At 48.3% G+C, this 18,370-nt stretch overlaps 2 protein-coding genes across 2 annotated transcripts; both read right to left on the bottom strand.

Moving 5' to 3' along the window:
- Nucleotides 1–469: 469 nt before the first annotated feature.
- Nucleotides 470–4,043, bottom strand: LOC117859120 (CO(2)-response secreted protease). The gene is made up of 7 exons (XM_034742318.2): nt 3,639–4,043; nt 3,287–3,488; nt 2,843–3,107; nt 1,840–2,730; nt 1,637–1,748; nt 1,342–1,555; nt 470–1,255 (listed from the first exon to the last, which is right to left on the bottom strand). Exons 1-7 carry the CDS (start codon nt 3,732–3,734, stop codon nt 690–692), a joined length of 2,346 nt encoding a protein of 781 aa, XP_034598209.1. The 5' UTR covers nt 3,735–4,043; the 3' UTR covers nt 470–689.
- An 8,634-nt stretch (nt 4,044–12,677) lies between these two features.
- Nucleotides 12,678–13,495, bottom strand: LOC117854527 (protein TIFY 11d). The gene is made up of 3 exons (XM_034736748.1): nt 13,281–13,495; nt 12,929–13,180; nt 12,678–12,831 (listed from the first exon to the last, which is right to left on the bottom strand). The coding sequence occupies exons 1-3, from the start codon at nt 13,493–13,495 to the stop codon at nt 12,678–12,680; spliced, it is 621 nt and encodes a 206-aa protein (XP_034592639.1).
- Nucleotides 13,496–18,370: the final 4,875 nt, after the last annotated feature.

Below are 18,370 nucleotides of genomic sequence, written 5' to 3'. Positions count from 1 at the left end.
GGTACAGGTCGTGGAAAGTGACATCGATTTGCTGAGGCATACCGTTTGAAACGCAACATGTTGAAAGACACTCTGGTTTTGCTCAAATTCACTAGAAGACACTGCCTTAATTAAAATAGTATTTCAAGCTAATAAGGAGAGAGAAAAGGCAATGGATATCATTTTTGCCCCTAGCCAACTAGTTAGGACTCTTTCTTCTTCTTCCTCGCTTCCACAGTTACGTATAATTTTCGGAAATGATAGCGCAAATGTTATGCAAATTTGTCGACACCTTTGACTAATGTTGGTACAAAGATTTAAGGGACGAGTCTTTTGTTGCATATATGGAAGTGATAACATAAGCTTTTTGAAAAATAAAAATATCTTTTATAGGAACTATATATCTATGAGACTATGACAGCACCGGTTCCGCCACTGTGTAACACGAAACAGTGATCTTTCACCACTTTGCCCGGTAAATAATCGCAAATTGCTTAACGAAACTGAATTTCAAATTATTCCCCTTCTATCAAAACAAGGGGGAAACACTGCTCCCCGTATACAAATGGGTCACTTTGTTTTTTGGAGTAACCCAAATGGGTTACGTGTAACGCAAAAGGCCAAAACCAAGTTACCAAACACACACGAACCAAAAAAAACAAACAAACAAAGAAGCCAAAAACACCCCACCAGGCAACCACCCAATCAGATCAGAGGACATTGACCGCGAACGGCGTCCGCACCGAGTGCGCGCCGTCCGACCAGGTGACGGCGCCGTGCGCGTAGCCCTTGCTGACGCCCGCGCCGGCGGCCACGTCGAAGCTCACCTCGTACCTCGCCGTCGTCCACCTACTCGAGAACACGAGCCGGTCCGGCGACACCCGCACCGTGACGCCCGGCGGCGCCTCGACGGCGGCCGCGTACGTCGCGTTCGTGGCCCCCACGTTGATGGCGGTGCGCGTCACGGTGGCCGGCCTCCCCCTCCGGAGGCGCGGCACGGAGATGGACGGGTAGTTGACCCCCGACGCGATGAGGTCCGCCGAGGGCGCCCCCGCCGGGCAGGAGAAGCGCGCGTCGCCGGAGACCTTGCGGACGATCTGCTCCTTGTAGCCGTAGTAGCAGAGGAAGTTGAGGTAGTCGTGCGTGGTGGTGTCGAACACCAGGCCCGGGCTGAGCGCGCGCAGCGGGCTCATCTCCCCGGCGCCCATGTCGTGCCCCGTCGCCGCCGCGCCCGTGCTGCTCGCCAGCGGCTTCCCGAGGTTGTTCATCGTCGTCGCTGCGTTTGCGTCGGGCGAGGAGCATTTAAGTTTCTGAGAAGCGAATGCTATGCGCTCCAGCTCTACTGCTGGGTCTAGTCTGTACCTGTGGTCATGAGAGCCGATCGGATCATGGACGGCGTCCAGCCCGGGTGCGCCGACTTGACGAAGGCGGCGGCGCCGGCGACGTGCGGGCAGGCCATGGAGGTGCCGGACTTGATGGCGTAGGCCGAGGGCTTCCTGCCGGGCGGGACGTCGTCGGTGTCCGCGGACGGGATCGTGGCGGCCAGGATGCTCACGCCGGGCGCCATCAGGTCAGGCTGCCGCCAAAGATCAGAGCGCGGCACGACGTGTCAGTCAGGACACGATCAAAGTGCAAACGACTCTGCTGAGGAAATTACCTTGAGGATCGACTCTGTCATGCCGGGCCCACGCGCCGAGAAGGACGCCACCACCGGCGCCGGCTTGAAGTCCTTGACGTCCTCGGTCGGGAGGATCACCGCCGTCGGATCCCTGAATTCTCAAGAGACCAACGGTCAGTCAGATTCCTTCCGCCGTTAAAAAAAAGAATGATCTTGTCACGGCTGCTTCTTAGCCTGCTCACTTTGTGGAGTTGATGTACTCGAGGATCTGCGCACCGGCGTCGGTGCCGACCTGGGACAGGGCGAATCCGCCGGCGACGAACGGCACGTCCTTCTCGGCGTCGTTGATGAGCACGAGCCCCCTGGCGCCCGACCCCTCGGCCACCAGCTTCTTCACCCGCCGCGACACCATCGGGTCCGTGCTCACGCACACCACGATCTTCCCGGCCACCTTCTGCGCGTCCAGCGACCCAGGGTAGCAGTTGCTCGCCTCGGCGACCGGCGCGTAGCGGGCGGCCGCCTGGGCCCCGAACACCAGGGGGTACTGCCCGCCGCTGAGGCTCTGGTTGGAGAAGTTTATCGCCACTCCCTTCACGACCGCGCCGTTGCCGAGCGCGATGGTGGACTGGAATGAGCGGTCGATGGAGGAGGCGGCGACGGTGAGGAGCCACGGTGCGGAGTTGACGACGGTGTAGGGGTTGGGCCCGTCGTTGCCGCCGGAGCAGACCACCAGCACGCCGCGCTGGTGCGCGTGGAGCGCGCCCAGCGCGATGGGGTCGCTTAGGAAGTCAGACTGGAACGCGGAGCTCATGCCGATGGAGATGGAGATCACGTCCACGCCGTCGGCCACCGCGTCGTCGACGGCCTTGAGCACGGCGGACGACGAGCACCCGCCCAGCGAGCAAGCGCGGTACACGGCCACCCGGCTCGCCGGCGCGCCGCCCTTGGCCGCGCCCCGGGCCAGCCCGTAGAAGTCCGCGTCCGCCACCTCCGCGCCGGCCGCCGTCGACGCCGTGTGCGTGCCGTGGCCCACGGTGTCCCGCGGCGAGCCCGTCGCCGCCACGGCGCGGGGGGTGTTCGAGTTCGACGCCGACTCGGGCTGCACGCCGTAGTACCGGGCGCCGATGAGCTTCCTGCATGCGACAGGCGATAGCGGCGCATGGCAGACACACACGTTTTATCTGTATTCAGACAGAAGTTTCTTTACAAAAAAATGCAGAGGATGATGCAAGCAAGTGTTGGTACTTGTTGCAGCTGCTCTTGTTGAAGTCGGGGCCTTCCATGCACACGCCGCGCCACCGCGCCGGCACCTCCCGCATCCCGGCGTCGTCGAAGCTCGGCGACTCCGGCCAGACACCCGTATCGATGATGCCGATGATGACATCGCCGGACGCGCGGCGGCCGAGGCGGCCGGAGCGGAGCCCGGACTGCACCTCGAGGAAGTCCCAGGAGCGCGTCGTGTGCAGCTGCAGCGCGCGGTCCTTGAACACCGACACCACCCGCTCGTGCCCTGCCAAGAACGCGAGAAATCAAAGATCGGACAGGTCCATCCAAAACCAAGTCGCCATCGATGCTTCGCTCGCGCACGATCATTGCAAGGAAAGATACAATTCGACCAGCTTTCGGGACTAAAGAAAAACAAATGCTTTTCCTTATGAAAAAAATCGACCAGGAACGGCGGAGCCTCACCGGAGAGCGCGGCGGCCTCCTCCTCAGTGAGCGCGGCGGCGAAGCCCTCGAACGCGTGGTGGTAGCTCTGCGTCAGCGCCACCCTCCCCTGCTCGTCGCCGGGGACGATGGACGACAGCATCTGCAGGTGGTCCGCCTGCACCACCTCCAGGCCGCCGCCGCCGCCGCCGCCCGACGGGCTCCCCATGTAGACGACATACGACTGAATCGCCAACACCATCGATTGATCAGCATGCATAATTCAACAAGTCTGATTGAAAAATCAAGCAAAATCCTAAGCTAGGGGCTGCATGCAACTTCAGCTCTTGCAGTTGCAATCAAGTGTGGCAATCCAATCCAACAGTAGCACTACCTCTCTGGTGGTGGTGTGGTCCGGTTCAGCTGAGAGGAGGGGTACCAGGAAGCGGTAGGCGAGGACGAGGATGACGAAGCGCCCGGTGTTCACCATTGGCGCCGCCCACACGACCAGCTCAGTGTTCGAGTCCGGGCCGGTTCGGATGGGGGCTGATAGGTACCGGCAGGATGGGCACCATTTGTAGCTGGAGTCGAGCCTCGCTTTTTGACAGAATCGGATTCACCTGGGCTCCGAGTCTGACGACTGGTTGGCCTCTTTATGGCTCTCTTGGAGCAGTGGCTCTGCGTCGCTTTCGAACGGGATCATGGCGGATGGAAGCTTCTCTCGTGGGGATTCGTTTCGGTCGTCGCCGTCGCGGCACGGTCGGCCGCGTGTCTGCCCGAGACCATCTCCAGATCAATGTCGTGGAAACTGAATTGTTTTGCAGGAGAGATTGCTTGGTGCCGAGGAATGGAATATGTGCAGGCAGCCGCAGTGCGGTCTGAGTGACGATTTCATCACTGGTGGAAATGGAGCCTTGCTTTCACTTTCATTACGCACTTTGGCTTCAGTGATTTTGCTTTACTAGCAAAAAAATATGGCTCTTTCTTCTCTCATTTTTTTCTATAAAAGGTTGCATTTCTGTCGGTGGTTGCTGATGATGAGCAGCATACCTTCATGATAGAAGTATTTCAAGGAAAGTGATGGATCGATCATAAAGCCAAAAACCTATGCCGTGTCAAGAATTCCACCCTTTAACCACATACGTGCTTCGTAGAAAACAATAAACAAAATGCAGGTTACACCTGATGGTGTCGGTGTCTGGTAGCCAAAGGCCGGGCAAGTCATTTTCAGGCAACGTATCAGATAGCCTTACCTTTAGTGAGTGTGACTCCTTTCTGGTAGCTAAGCTTTCACGTTTCATCTCCCCAGCGAAGAGAACTAGTTTCCTCGCAACAACGGCACTGCCCCCCAGAACAATTCCTCCTCCATCTTTCGCACTGATAGCAATCCGCAATCGTTTTAAATTATCTTCCATCGTATTGGGATCCATGGCGATGATTGTTTCTTTCCTCACCGCGCTGGATCAGAGACGGCGATCCGATCACACGGATGATGATGGTTTGGTGGCAAAGGAGCTCCACACCGGAGATGTGAGCTACACTAATCAGTAACCCGGCACATGAGCAAAAGCGTTTCCACAATGCCTCCCTGATGACTTTTGCTCCAACCCACCACAGCACAGCTTCCCAGCCCCCACTGCGTTTTCAGTTGCCATGATCAGTTACTGACTGAGTGTTCGTCCTTTTCGCTTTGCTACCCGGGGTGACCAAGCAGCAGACGAAGTATCTGATTCTCTACCATCCAAAAAAATAAGACCAACAGTTTCTTGTCTTTTAAATTCGAGCCAGTCCAGTAAAATTTCTCATATTCTGTAGTTACGCCAGTGGAAAGATGATAGATTTAGATTACAATAGACTATACAAAACCCCTTTTACATCTCAGACAACATAGAAAGCTTCCTTGCCAAAAAGAAAAGAAAGGAAATATGTAAAATACTGAAGAATCTGGGAGCACTGATGATTGTTCTTTCCGTGAGTATCAAGGGCCATAAAAGAGAAGCGTGGGGGGCAGTGTCACATACCAACTACTGTAGCCAACTGAGTAAGCAAACGAAGATGCCTCCGATCAACTTTGCAATGTTAGAGATATAATATCTTCTGTAACCGAAAGTCCTGTGTATGCATAGGGTTGGTTCTAGATTCTGGTTCCATTATAGATAGGACAGATGGTTTAGTTTATCTACAAGATGTATCTCTACACAATGGAATCGTACTCTAACCAACTAGGACTTGTAATCTATCTGGAGTTGTTTGGAACTCCCATATATAAACATGCAACCTATGATCAGCCAAGATAGGTAGCCATAGTTCCCTGATTTCTTTCATGCAAAGCTAGTGGAATCCACCCTTTGTGAGGCTGACTGCTCGAAAATGGTGGGATATTGCATTGCAGATGTGTTTGGTCGCTACATCACTTTAGTAAAATCTTCAGACGTTTAGCATATCCAATCGACATCCTATACTTCGCTCCGCATAGTTAACATAGTTGCGCTGCTTGGGTTCAGACCTTAAGGGCCATCTAAACTATGTCCATGGCATCGGTACAGTTAACATTTTTCGTAGCTCCTGAGTGCTGACAACATACCTCCATTGACTAGCACCGGTAACCGTGCAGGCCCGTTTGAGTTGATGGCATTAGAGCAGTCCCAACCCTCCAGGTCATTCAATTTCCAGTGCTATGGTTTCTCTAGTCGGGGCGTTCCATGAGCCGGAGCATATGCTGCTGTGTGCGCTGGCGCCGGGTTTTCAGGAGGTCGTCCAAGCCGGATCTCTTCAGCAGCAACCCAGCAATCCACTGTACCACAGCGGCATCGGGAACCCGCGCCGCCACACGACCCTGCCTGGTACGTGTTCTGGCAGTGGCACGACACTGTTGACATACTGCCCCTGTAAGTGGTCACGTTCACAGCATGAGGGTTTACAGGCCCTGTTAACCATACTAAGACAGGCAATTGTAAAGTCTCAGGGAAAGCTTTAGCTTGTAACCTCTGAAAATTTCTGATTCTGTTAGCACAATATGCACATTGTCAGCAACTTTTGTTGTTCTTGTAGTGCATAGCTTGCGCTTGCTGAAGAATATGAATCACCTCAAAAACCATGTAAATTTTCAGCTCCAGTAATTGTGGGATTGTGGGAAGAATTGAGACACCCAATTTACTTTTGCCCAAAGTATAACTGTTACCATAGAGGCTCTAGGAGCAATTCACGATTTCACTGTTTTTTGCATATCAACAGGTTCCTGCATCATGCAATAGGTTTTCAGATAGGCAGATCTAATTTGACACAGCAGCATAGCATGATATAAATAGTAGTTCCAAACTGTAACCAAAATTTGGAATTCCTTGATCGTTTGAAATGTAGCTATGATTGAATTGAAAAAAAAAGTCAGGACAAACACAGATGCAGCAATCTCCAACTTGGAGAAAAATATAAAATCAAACAGATTAGGTGATTGTAACCACAGGATACCGCCTTCCATGTATTTTTCTGTAAACTGCTAAGTTGATTGTAATACTACAGGATATCAAATTATCAACTAGAAACGGCTAAAGAAACTGAGCTCTAGCTTTCTGAATATAAACAGATTAGGAGAGAAACTGTGGGAGACAGTGGTTCAATGGCCTCAAAAGCATCATTATGCTTCTGAAGTTTGTAGCAATATAACTAGAATAATTAATTCTCATATGTTCAGAAAGATGCATGAACATACCTACCATGAAAATCATGAGCATGGATTTGCTCTGATGGTCCTCAGAGTTCCATTTAACCAACAACTGAAACACCAGCCAGAAACTTTTAGTCAAAAGATAATTGGTTTGCAATTTCCAATGTTAATCAGCACTGTTAAGTACTTTTATGTATCTTCTGACTCATACATGATAATCACCTCGAATCTATTATCCATATTTATTGGAGGATTTGAGGTGATTTTTTTTCCATTCCAAATAAGGATCCTTGTCGTCCAAAACCGGCCTGCATGTAGATTTATTTTTTCCTATTCTTTCTGCAAAACAGTTGATGTGTAATTGTGGTTCTTTGATTATCTTGTTTGTTCAAACATAAACAGTTGATGTCCTAACTTTGTACTCCCTCCATATCATAATATTTGCATTAAAGTGCCTATTTGTGAAGCATGTCAGTGAAGCCAAAGAAGAAAAACGAATTTATCTGACTGTCGATTCCAAAACTAAATCTGACAGGAGAAATGAGAGGATGACACTCAGGACGGTTAGTGATGGAATCAATCTGCTCATAACAAATGAATTAAACGCTGCTAAATTATTAACCGTTCCAGACCTTACCGATAAACACCAAAGCTGTAACTAAGAATACCTCACTGCATGTTTAAAAATAAAGTTTCCCAATAGTACCTCATCACAAGTTAAGAATACAATCCAACAGACACCTACTTGTACTGGCTGCTCCTTGCACCTTGTGGCCACTGGCCAACATTACCTAGCTGGGCATGTTTGATGTGCTGGAGGGTGGAGGCATGATCTGAGAACACCTGATATACTCCTGGAGGGGTATGCAATATCTGAACACCAACTGGCCTGCTACATTGACCTCTTTGTTCAAATCATCCGTTATGTTTCGCTACTTATGACCTGCACCTCATTACATTCAGTGTTTCAACAAAAGTCAATGGGCAAGGATCTAGGTCATAAAGAACATGCACACCATATTTGCAATTTCAAGAGAATGTTGGTTCGAATCTACATTCTGCAAAGTACGGAAAAAGAAAAGTGAAAACAAACCTTTGGGACATTGCAAATACATCATGCCAAATTGATCAGCTACATTTGGCAGGTTCCTTTCCAAAGAGCCACATGAGCACAAAATATATGGTCATCCTAAAGTGAGGATAGCTGGAAATTTTTAGAATTCCAGGAGAGCTGGACATTAGTAGTAATTGCAGCATAGAAACAAAAGGACACTGCTGAACATCCAGCACTCATCTCCCACACCCCTTTGACTAATCACTAAAATAAAACATAAACAATGAAGGCTCGTATGTGGATAACTCAAATGCTTCATCACCACAAATCATCCAAATTACTGGCACTAGCATAAAAAGGATCATCCTTGCATAGATGCCCTTAGCCACAGGCCACTCCTGAACATGCATAATATAACAGTTTTGTGACCTGTGTGCCAAACGGGCTTGACCAGTGAAACAAATTTCAGCATGGTAGTCTGACAATGAAAGCAAGTTATAAAAAGATACTAGTCCTATGAAGCATGACTAGACACCAGTTTGAACACTTGTATGGCAATACAATGCAAGGGCTAGTAGAAGACACAAGGCTGAACCTGGTAAAAAAAATCGAATCAATTTAAAGAGCTCTCCCAGCCTAAAATTAGCAACAGGATTTTAGAGTAAAGGTTTGCCTTCTGCTAATATCGAAAGCAGTGAACCAGGCCTAGGTTCCAGTAATAGATGGGATCACCGAAAAAACAGTTACAGTTAACAGCTTACATGTAGAAAATAGCAGGAGCTTCTAATTGCCGAGTCCTCATTCCACGTTATCTACATGTTTATTTTATTTTCTACTTCAAATTAGTCTCATAGTTTCTCTCGATAACTCATCAAGATCTTTAAATCCACTTGATGTGTGAAATTATAGAAAAACCTGCCCATTTTGATGTGTTTGGATAAAACCATCATCCCTCTGGAAGGTCAAAGTTAAAATTTAGTTGAACTGAAATCAGATTACCGTAGCAGGAAAGAAGACAAGTGCCATGATCGTTTGTGGCTACATGGTGGACCACATGGAAGGAGAGAAACAGGCGCGCATTACAGGGACAAGAGCTCAATGCAGAACAAACAGCTTTCGGCATGGAGGAGGACAACGAAACAGAAGAAGAGCATACTGTGGTCAGTGTGATGCACAGCCACACAGGCAGATAATAGACAGGACAATGGTTAGCATGGTGCCTTTTTAGTTTTTAGTAGGTGTGGCTTTTGTCACTGCAGTAATCTAGCAATCCGGCAAAAAATACACATAGGGTCATAGGCAACCCAGCAATGCTCACTGTTTGTAGTGTAGATGGTCCTCTAAGATGTCAATCTCTCACACCAGGAAAAAAAAGAACTTGCAACTAGAGAGACCATCACCCGCTTCTGCACTAGTCTTGCATTAGAGTTTAACAGGGGGCAGTCTACAATACGATTAACTGGAGACAGCCTTTTCTTTAGATGAACTGGAAACAGCTCATGCCATCCAAGAAAGTAAGATCTATGATAGTTTGCAGTTATAACAAAATTGTAAACTGCAAATACTTTGTGTCAGTGAACTGAAAGGAATGCAGGATTGTTGCTCTGGATCACAAAACCAATGTCATGGTGCAAAGTGATTGCGAGCAAAACTGAGACGAACTCTGTCACACAGCCGTGCCCATGATTCTGCTAGAGTACGAGTAAATCTGAAACGGACCTACAACGGAAACGGACCTCGCTGCTCCTGCTGATTTACCGCTCATCCAAGGCCAAACCCCTCCCCCACGGCCTAGCTGGTGGGCTAATCGATGGAAACCCTCGCTGATTCCGGTCGCGAAGCTGCGTCGCTGGCCGCCGCCGATTCCACTCGTCCGGTTCGCGCAGAGTGTTGCGGCTCATAGGGTCCCGACGGGTTCAAAAGACCAGCCCAACAACCCGGCCCGGCCCGACCAGCTGAACATGTCAATTACCCGTCCCCCGCCTCTCCTCCCTTCTCCCCCTTCTTCCTTCTAGCCTCGTGGCCTCGCCCAAGAATCAAGAAATCCCGGCGGCCTCCACCCAACGCCCAAGAACTCCGGCGCACGGACTCGGCCTCCCGCATCTCTTCTTGTTATCCTTCCTTCCTTCTCCCTCGCGGAAAGAAACCAAGAATCCCCGGCCACTCCCACCCCACGCCCAAGAACCAAGAATCCCCGGGCGCCAGGGTCTTTTACGATCTCTTGCGCAAGGCGTGCTGCTCGTGCTCTACGCCGAGAGCATCGTAAACAAGACGATGGGGTTCGACTGCGTGGACGACGACGGCTGGATCTTCTCGCCCGCACTGTGGGGCGACGTCGACGAGGCCTCGGTGAGGAAGGCTTTCGACGGGCGTCTCGCCATCACCGCGGTGCGTCACTGCTGCCACCGTGACGCGCGCGCCGTCAGGTTTCTGGATAGCACGAAAGGGCGGAGCGCGTGGCCCTTCGGCTGGTACGGCGCGGCGGCGCATGACGTCCAGGTCGTGGCCGACGGCGGCGACCTGACAGTGAACTGGCCGCTGCTCGGTGCTGTTCGCGCGCACGGGCGCGGCATACACTTGTCGGTCCAGGGAAGGCCGATGCCAAGGTGACTTTGCCATGCCATTGCCTTGGTTCCGTAGAGATCTTCCATCCTCGATAAAAATCTCCATGATTTTTTATTTAGGATTTAGCCGGGTCTAAATTTCATAACCCGTAGGATCCTTTAGTCAAGTAACAAAAGTATCCCTCATGGGTGAATAAGAAAAATAGCATCACCTACTCAGTTAGATGTGCTGTGTAGATGAGATGGTAACAAAGCTACATGCGAAACAAGAGGTTGCGGGTTTGAATCACACGCACCGCACAAGCGCATATTTTGCATGAAAATCGCATGAGCCTCCCAGGAATTTCTAATATTTTTTAGCGTAAAACCCTTTAGTTACGGTTGATAAAGACCTAGGACTAAAGATAGGAACCTTCAGTCCCGAATGATTAGTCCCTGTTGGATTTTCAAGACCTATGCGTCGCATGAGGAGGCTTCAATTTAGAAGAAAGGAAGGTTAAGCATGTAGAGATGCAGAGGGTTTTGCAAGAACGATATTGCAGGACGTATCTCACTCTTGTCGCCTTGAAAACACAAACGAGCTAGTCTCATCACACCTGCCACAGGACTTCAGGTCACGAATCCGTTTCTTGTATCTCTAAAGGGGTGTGTAGTGCCACCCCACGACCTCAAGATCTTCAAAGTAGGAGAATGCTTAATCTAAATCCGTGGACAATCTGAATGCTGCTGCTGCTGTGGAGCATGCGTGTTAGGGGGTGTTTGGGAGGAGGGGGCTAAACTTTAGCCCTATCACATCGGATGTTCGGATACTAATTAGGAGGACTAAACATAAGCTAATTACAAAACTAATTGCAGAACCCCTAGGCTAAATCGCGAGACGAATCTATTAAGCCTAATTAATCCATCATTAGTGAATGGTTACTGTAGCACCACATTGTCAAATCATGGACTAATTAGGCTTAATAGATTCGTCTCGCGATTTAACCTAGGAGCAACCCCTTAGCGTCCTTTGGACGATTCCCCAAATGTTGTTTGGTTGGTGTTCAGTGTGTTCTGTAGTTACAAATGAACCAACACCTGAAGAACGACTTCTTGTCAAAATTTTGACAGTGTTTGTCTTACTGAACAATTGCCATAGGTCATTTTGTTTCTATGGATTGCAATTAAGGTTCTGCAGTTTTACTTCTGTGAAGTTGGCCATTTTGCTTTATCTGTTCACAACACGAAGCCTTAATGGTAAAAAGGGTGATACTTCAGGAGTTCAACAATTCTGTCATTTGTATTAAAATGGAATAAAACATGGTCCATGCAAAAACCAAAAGCTAGAAAAAATAAAAAAACAAAAGGGGCCAACATGGTCCAGTAAAAGAATACCTTTATACTGGAATAAAACATGGTCATTGTATTCCTCTACCTAAATTTGAAATATATATCTAATAAATTTTATTTAATTCATTTTATCCAGTTGATTCATTGTTTCCCCACGGCGCAACTCGTCTGGGAGGAATACAAGCACTTCTTGGATAGGCGGATAACTAGTACAAGAATCTACACAAGAGTCGGCAATGCACCTCTTCACTAAATGCAGGGTGACACGTAGGTTGTGGGACATGGTGGTGAATTGGATATTCTGTATGGCGATCCAGCCGATGCTATGAGAATAGGTGGAAACTTTGCATCAATGGTGGTTGGCGAGGGCAACAACGTATTGCTCCTCAAGAAAAGGCATGCGTTCCCTGATCATGCTCATCATCTCATGGACTGTATGGAAGGAGAGAAACTCGAAAATTTTCGAGAGGAAGGAATCGACAATCAACATGATTTTCGAAAAGATTAAAGACGAGGCTGCGATGTGGACTACGGCTGGGGCAAAGCAACTTTCCGTTTCGCTCGCCCGCTATTAATACTTTCCCTACAAAGGATTGTAATTAATTTTTTCTTTACTCTTTGCACTATTTGGTGCTTTGTATTTGTCCAGTTTGGATCTCTTCTTTTTAATATAATCGGCAGCTCTCCGGCCCGGTTTGATTTCGAAAAAAAAACTAGTACAAGAATCCCTCGGAGCTCCTAAGAATTCTCAGACACAGACTTTCGCTTCAATGTTCTCTCCTGAGTGTCTTTGTTTGAGAGGGTCTTCAGAGGCTGAAGGGTCTAGAGGCTGAGCCACGAGGCATAAGGCACGTCCTCAAAGGGCTCGTCGCCGCCGGTGTCCATCTTCTTCGACGGCGACGCCTCCTCCTCGTCGTCAGGGTCGTCGGTCCTGCTGATGAGTAAATAAACACGTGCGTCATCATCATCCGCTGTTCTATCCAAACAGCATGGAGAAAGAATTTATTATATATACGAGAAAAATAAATGGACAGCGGAGCGCGCGATCTGTGTAATGTGATGACTGCCCCCACCTTTGCTTCCTCTTCCCGAGGAACCTCTGCACTGACAGCTTCCTAGCCTGGTTGGCAGTGATGGCCGCCGATGGCTCGGCGACGACCTCCTCATCCGGGACGTCCACCACCACCACCTTCTCCGGCGGCGGAGGGTTGTTCACCGACTGTGCCATCTCCATCAGCTGCTTCCCCTTGTCCGCGGGGACGTTCTCCACCCTGATTACCTGCCCCCCGTAGAAGATGGTCATCGGCGCCTTCGTCATCTCCAGCCTGAAACAAACGAATAGATCGAGGTATATACACACCACTACTGTGAAAGTGAAACCATCTGAACCACACTCGCCAAGAAAGCAAAGAGATTGACGCTCACCTCTGCCGGGCCATGGCAGCGCCGGCGCGCACGGGGAAGAGTTGCATGGTCCTGCCGTCGTTCTCCACGGCGGGCGCCACCGGGAGCGGCGGCGGCTCCTGGAACAAGCGGGCGACGTTACCCGCCCGCGCCTGGCGCTGCCGCTGGAGCACGCATGCGCAGGTCATGGTGAACCTGCCTGATCTCCTCCCGCTCCTGGACCCCTCGGCGGCCATCTATGATCTATCCCCTCCCCTTCCTCGCGATCTCTCTCTTTCTCTCTGCTTTGTGTGTGGGGAAGACCTCGCCCGGGCACTTGCTCTTATAGCCGCGAGGCTCGGCTGCGACTTCGTTTGCTTGTGCGTCAGGATTTTACCGAGGGAGCACGTGAAATGCGAGGGTTTTGCGAGAGCGCGAGCGGAGGGCTACGGGGAGTAGTCTGGCTACATCCACAACAACTGATGTGCAATAGTGTACACCGCGCTCTCTATATGGCTCCTTTCACTGTGGGTTATTTCAGGGTGATTTCTCTAAACCTTCTACACTCTTCTAATTTCGGGCTAAATTTAGCCTGCCCAATTATTTTTTGTGTTGAGTTATTTATTAGAGGCCGGAATGGACTGAGATGTCTTGCTTTCGGATATGCGGTTTGTGCACTGGAGTGTGATTACATTTAATATTGTGATGAGATATATGATATCTCAACACGCATCCGATTGTGTTATGCATAGTTATATTTAATTACTTCGACGGGTATATGATATCCGAGGCATGTATCCAATTGTGTTATGCTTAGTTATATTTAATGATTTCGACGAGATATATGATATCTCAAGCGGGCATCCGATTGTGTTGTGAATAGTTATGTTAAATTATTTCTACGAGATATGCGCTATCTCTGATATATAGAAAGAAATAAGTGATTCCTTTTATTATGGACAAAGTACTAGATTGGCTTCTGCGCTTTATTGTCGTTTCTGTCGTCGAGCGGAAGAATGCCCCATCCTCTTCTACCTTTTGTGATAACTAGAGATATAGTGATTTTCTCCTTGCAAGCTATGCTACCTTTTTTTAGCTTATTGTTGTGTTTTTGTCATCGAGGACAAAGGGTCCCGTTTCCGCTACTTCTACATGAGTGGGATAAAACACACAAGTAATCCTTGTTTCCCAATCCCCTTCCTTAACATACATAGATCAACCCCTAGAATTCTTCCTAGTATACCATTTGTAGTGTGCAATGATTGTACATGGAGCAAATTATTGTGTGTCGCTAACTCAAGTACTAACAAATAGAAATGGCAAGGAACATAGGAAAATGTTGGTCTTGATAGCTCAAAGTAGGCATGTACATGGAGCAAGCTGTTGTGTTTCACCATCAAACAACGCGACAGTGGAGAGTCTTCATGGACGGAAGGTCATAATACCAATTGTCTGCTCCCTATTGAGGAAACCAAGCAATTTTCTTTCAAGGTAATAAGGCAGAAGCTCGGCCAATCTAAAATATTAATATGATAAACTTTCATGCATATTTTAGTTAGGTTTTCAACGGCATTTGAGTTCTAAACATATTTTGCTGCAACCCTAGCAGCCCTATATTTGTAGTTATTACCCCATTTCTATTGGTAGCTCCTACTGTCCTACCACCTGTGGCTATTGGTTTTATGAAACCGCTACTTTACTATTTATATTCCTACGGTTCTGCAGTACCCTTCCTAATTTTCCCTACAATGATCCAAACCTTACGCTTTCCAAGTAATAATAATATTCAAAGTTTTCCAAATGCTAAATTAATAATGTTCAAAGATTTCCAATTTCTAAGTGTGCCCTTGGCTACAATAGACAATGGGCTGCAAAATGGACATTTTCGGCGGAGCACATAAAGCTAGGTCTGGCCCAATCGCTAGATTAATTGGACCTGCTGAGATAGATAATGGGCCGCAAAATGCTACCTTTATTTCGGTTGACTATAATACCCATTTGCAGGAGCCAGCAACATCGTTCACCTGCACATCTAAGGCCCACGAGAAATGTCAACAATTGCCGACCTGTTCGCTTCAGCTTATTCAGCTGGCTTATTAGCTACTAAATAGTGTTTTCCTCTCACACCAAATCAGCCGTTTCAACTTTTCAGCCGGCTTATAAGTTGAAACGAACAGGCCAGGCTAGGTTCGCATGATACTTTTGCACCCTGGCCCCAACTCAGGCACATGCGCACGCAGAATAAACTGGATAATAATGTGCTATTGCATCTTATAGAACCATCTGGGCCGGGAATATATAGACAAATCTCCCATTGAGCACATTGGCTTCGTATGAAACCCTCAATTAATAAATTTGAAAAAGAGGATCCTGCAAGTCCATCATCTCTAACTTTATAGCATACTCTCTCCTGCTGAAATGTTCTCGCGGGTACCTATCCGTCACCTTCTATGAAATGCCAAGCCAAGATGATGGAAAACCCAACTACTTTGTTACACAAGCACCAGTCTCCATAATGCGCTGAAAGCCTTTAACCAACCAAATCATTGCGTGGGCATAGAGAAATTTTGGAAGTCCTTATGTAAGTTATAATCATTTTTTTTTGAAAGTTGTGGGATCCAATTTCTGGGTAAAAATCAATTGGCAAGCTATAGGACTTGTTTGAAATTAATTCACTGTGTATACATGGTAACTCCAACTAGTAGTAATAACTGGAGCAGCAGTGTATGGGAGGATTTGGTGGGGGAGTGCAGGAGGGTGGACAGCAGTGGGGTACGCAGAGCAAAGGTGGGGGTACTCTTACCCTGTTGAGAACCTGTCAGAAATAAACTTGTTGTCCATAGTGGTCAAATAAGTTTCTACGTCATAACGGAGAACGCATGCATGCAGGAGGTGCCTTGTGGTGCACTACGACGATATATACACACATGCATGTCCTAGCTAGGAACTAGCAGCAGCGGCGAATCGTAATTGTCAGCTAGCACGATGTGCCGCTGATTTGGATGTGACGCATCGCGAGGACGTTGTTACACGTTGATCGGTTGGCATGCAGCTACGCCCAAAGCCATCAGTTCCTGAGATCTGATAAGAAACACAACAACGCTGGTTGGATCCTTCGTCGAGCCCGGGGTGAGTGCTGAGCGCGCGGCGGCCAGTGACGACCTGGCACTTGCTGGTTCCAGCGAGTATGTACTTGTCTTTCTGTCACTCACGTCGTCCTGTGTCTTGTCATTCTCTTAACAAATTTCCCACTTTCTCTGCGAGGAAAGCAAACGCAACGTTCGAGTCCACCTCGAAGTCCGTGAGCAGTCGGCACCAAAAATAACGCTAAGGTGCATACGGATTCCGTTTTGAGTGTTCTACATGTGTATTGAAAGCTAAGGAGATAAGCTTTCCAATGACACCGGTCTTAGGCCCAAATCTGCTCGGAGTCAATAGCAATCATCAAAACAAATGGACATCCAAAATCTACCAGGGTGCTGCGCCATCGTCTTTTGGGCTGTTGGTCTGTTTATCGTATTGAAGCCTATGGGGCGAGTCCAAGGAGGTCATGCATGACCTAACCCTCATAAATTCAGTAGCCGTCGTCACATAAGGGTTTGGGTTTTGCTTAGATTCAATCTGTCATGACAGTTGCCGTTCATCGGTTTGTGAGACTCCAACTTCGTATGCTTAATTCAAGATTTTCTGCAATTGAGTTGTGTTCTTCCTCGCTCTTTCTTGTATTCTTGATTCACTTGCAAGAGGTAGTCTTCGTGGCGAGGTCAACCGGGCTACGTACAGTTGATAACTAGTGGAAAAGTGGTGCTTCGATTGCGGGTTCGGATCTTGTTGATCAGAAGTCGGATCGAGTATGTTACTACTCCACCAAATCGAGAGTTATCCTTACCTGATGTAAAATCAGGCACCCTAGTTCCCATCACAGAATTCATGCGCGATGAACATGAGAGAGAAAAAGAGAGACAAAGATCGAATTGCATTGTCCTTCCACGGATCGGAATAAAAATTCTTTTTTCTTAAAGAAAACCGTAGAACCGTTTTTAGGGGCAATTGCAGGCCTTTCAGCCTGTTCATTTGTCTGAAGGGGCTTTTCTATTTATTTATATAAATTTACATCAAGATATAATAACAAAATGTAGAAACGGCTGGATGTACTCACAGAACATGCATGTTTTACAGTGTTTGGTTTGCTAAATACCTGAACCTTCCATCTCTCATTGCAATTAGCATGTAGTTTTACTGCTCTACAGCCGTTCCTTTTGCTTTATCTGTTCAGAAGAGAAAGCCTTGTAAGTTTCCTCGCAACATAAAAAAGAAGAAGAGAAAACCTTATAAGTGATTAAAAAAAGGTGATATGTATTATTCCTTTAGGAAATGCTCCTTATGGACAACGCCTTTCAGAACACTGTTCAGATCTCAATATTTGATCCATATTGATGGTACATACTATGCTTACTAATTGCTCCTATTTGAACAAAAAAATGGAGCCAATTTAATTGGAAATATCACACAGATACAGTTTGAAGAATTTTTACTAAAGCAACGGCGAATTTCATCAGGAAAGAAACAGGTGAGTTTGTTACAACCCATCACGGCGGGCACAGCAGAACTGTCTATCACATAAAATTGTTCATGCAAAAAACTAGTTGCTGAGTGCAGATCGATCATCGATGGTCACTGAAAAGGATCCGCATGAGAGCCGAGAGCCATCGACAAAGTTGTCTTGGGCGTCGCCGTCAGTGTCTTCATGTCCTCCTCAGCGAATTGAGGTGTGTGGGGTGCGCAGGGTGAGCTCGAGTGACGGCTCGTCGTCGGTCACCGGTGTGTGGGGGGTGCGTAGGGTGAGCTCGAGTGACGGCTCGTCGTCGGTCACCGGTGAAGCCTCTCCGGCGGTGTCGAGGGACGCCTTCTCCCAGAACGCTAATTCCTCTTCTCCATCTTCGTGTTGTTGCTGCTGATCGTCAGAATGCACGTCGCCGTCGGCGGCCACCGCACCCCGCGGCATCTCCCTGTCGCGGGTGACGAGGTCGTCATCGTCGTCGTCGCACGGGCCGCCGAAGAGCGCCTCGTACATCGCTGCACGTTCTACGTCGTCTTGTTTTTGTTGTAGATCGCCGGAGCGCACGCCGGCC

Source organism: Setaria viridis, chromosome 5 (assembly GCF_005286985.2).
Source record: "Setaria viridis chromosome 5, Setaria_viridis_v4.0, whole genome shotgun sequence".
In the NCBI taxonomy this organism is placed as follows: Eukaryota; Viridiplantae; Streptophyta; class Magnoliopsida; order Poales; family Poaceae; genus Setaria; species Setaria viridis.
Note: the sequence above shows the minus strand (reverse complement) of the source record. Positions and strands in the feature narration are given on the sequence as shown.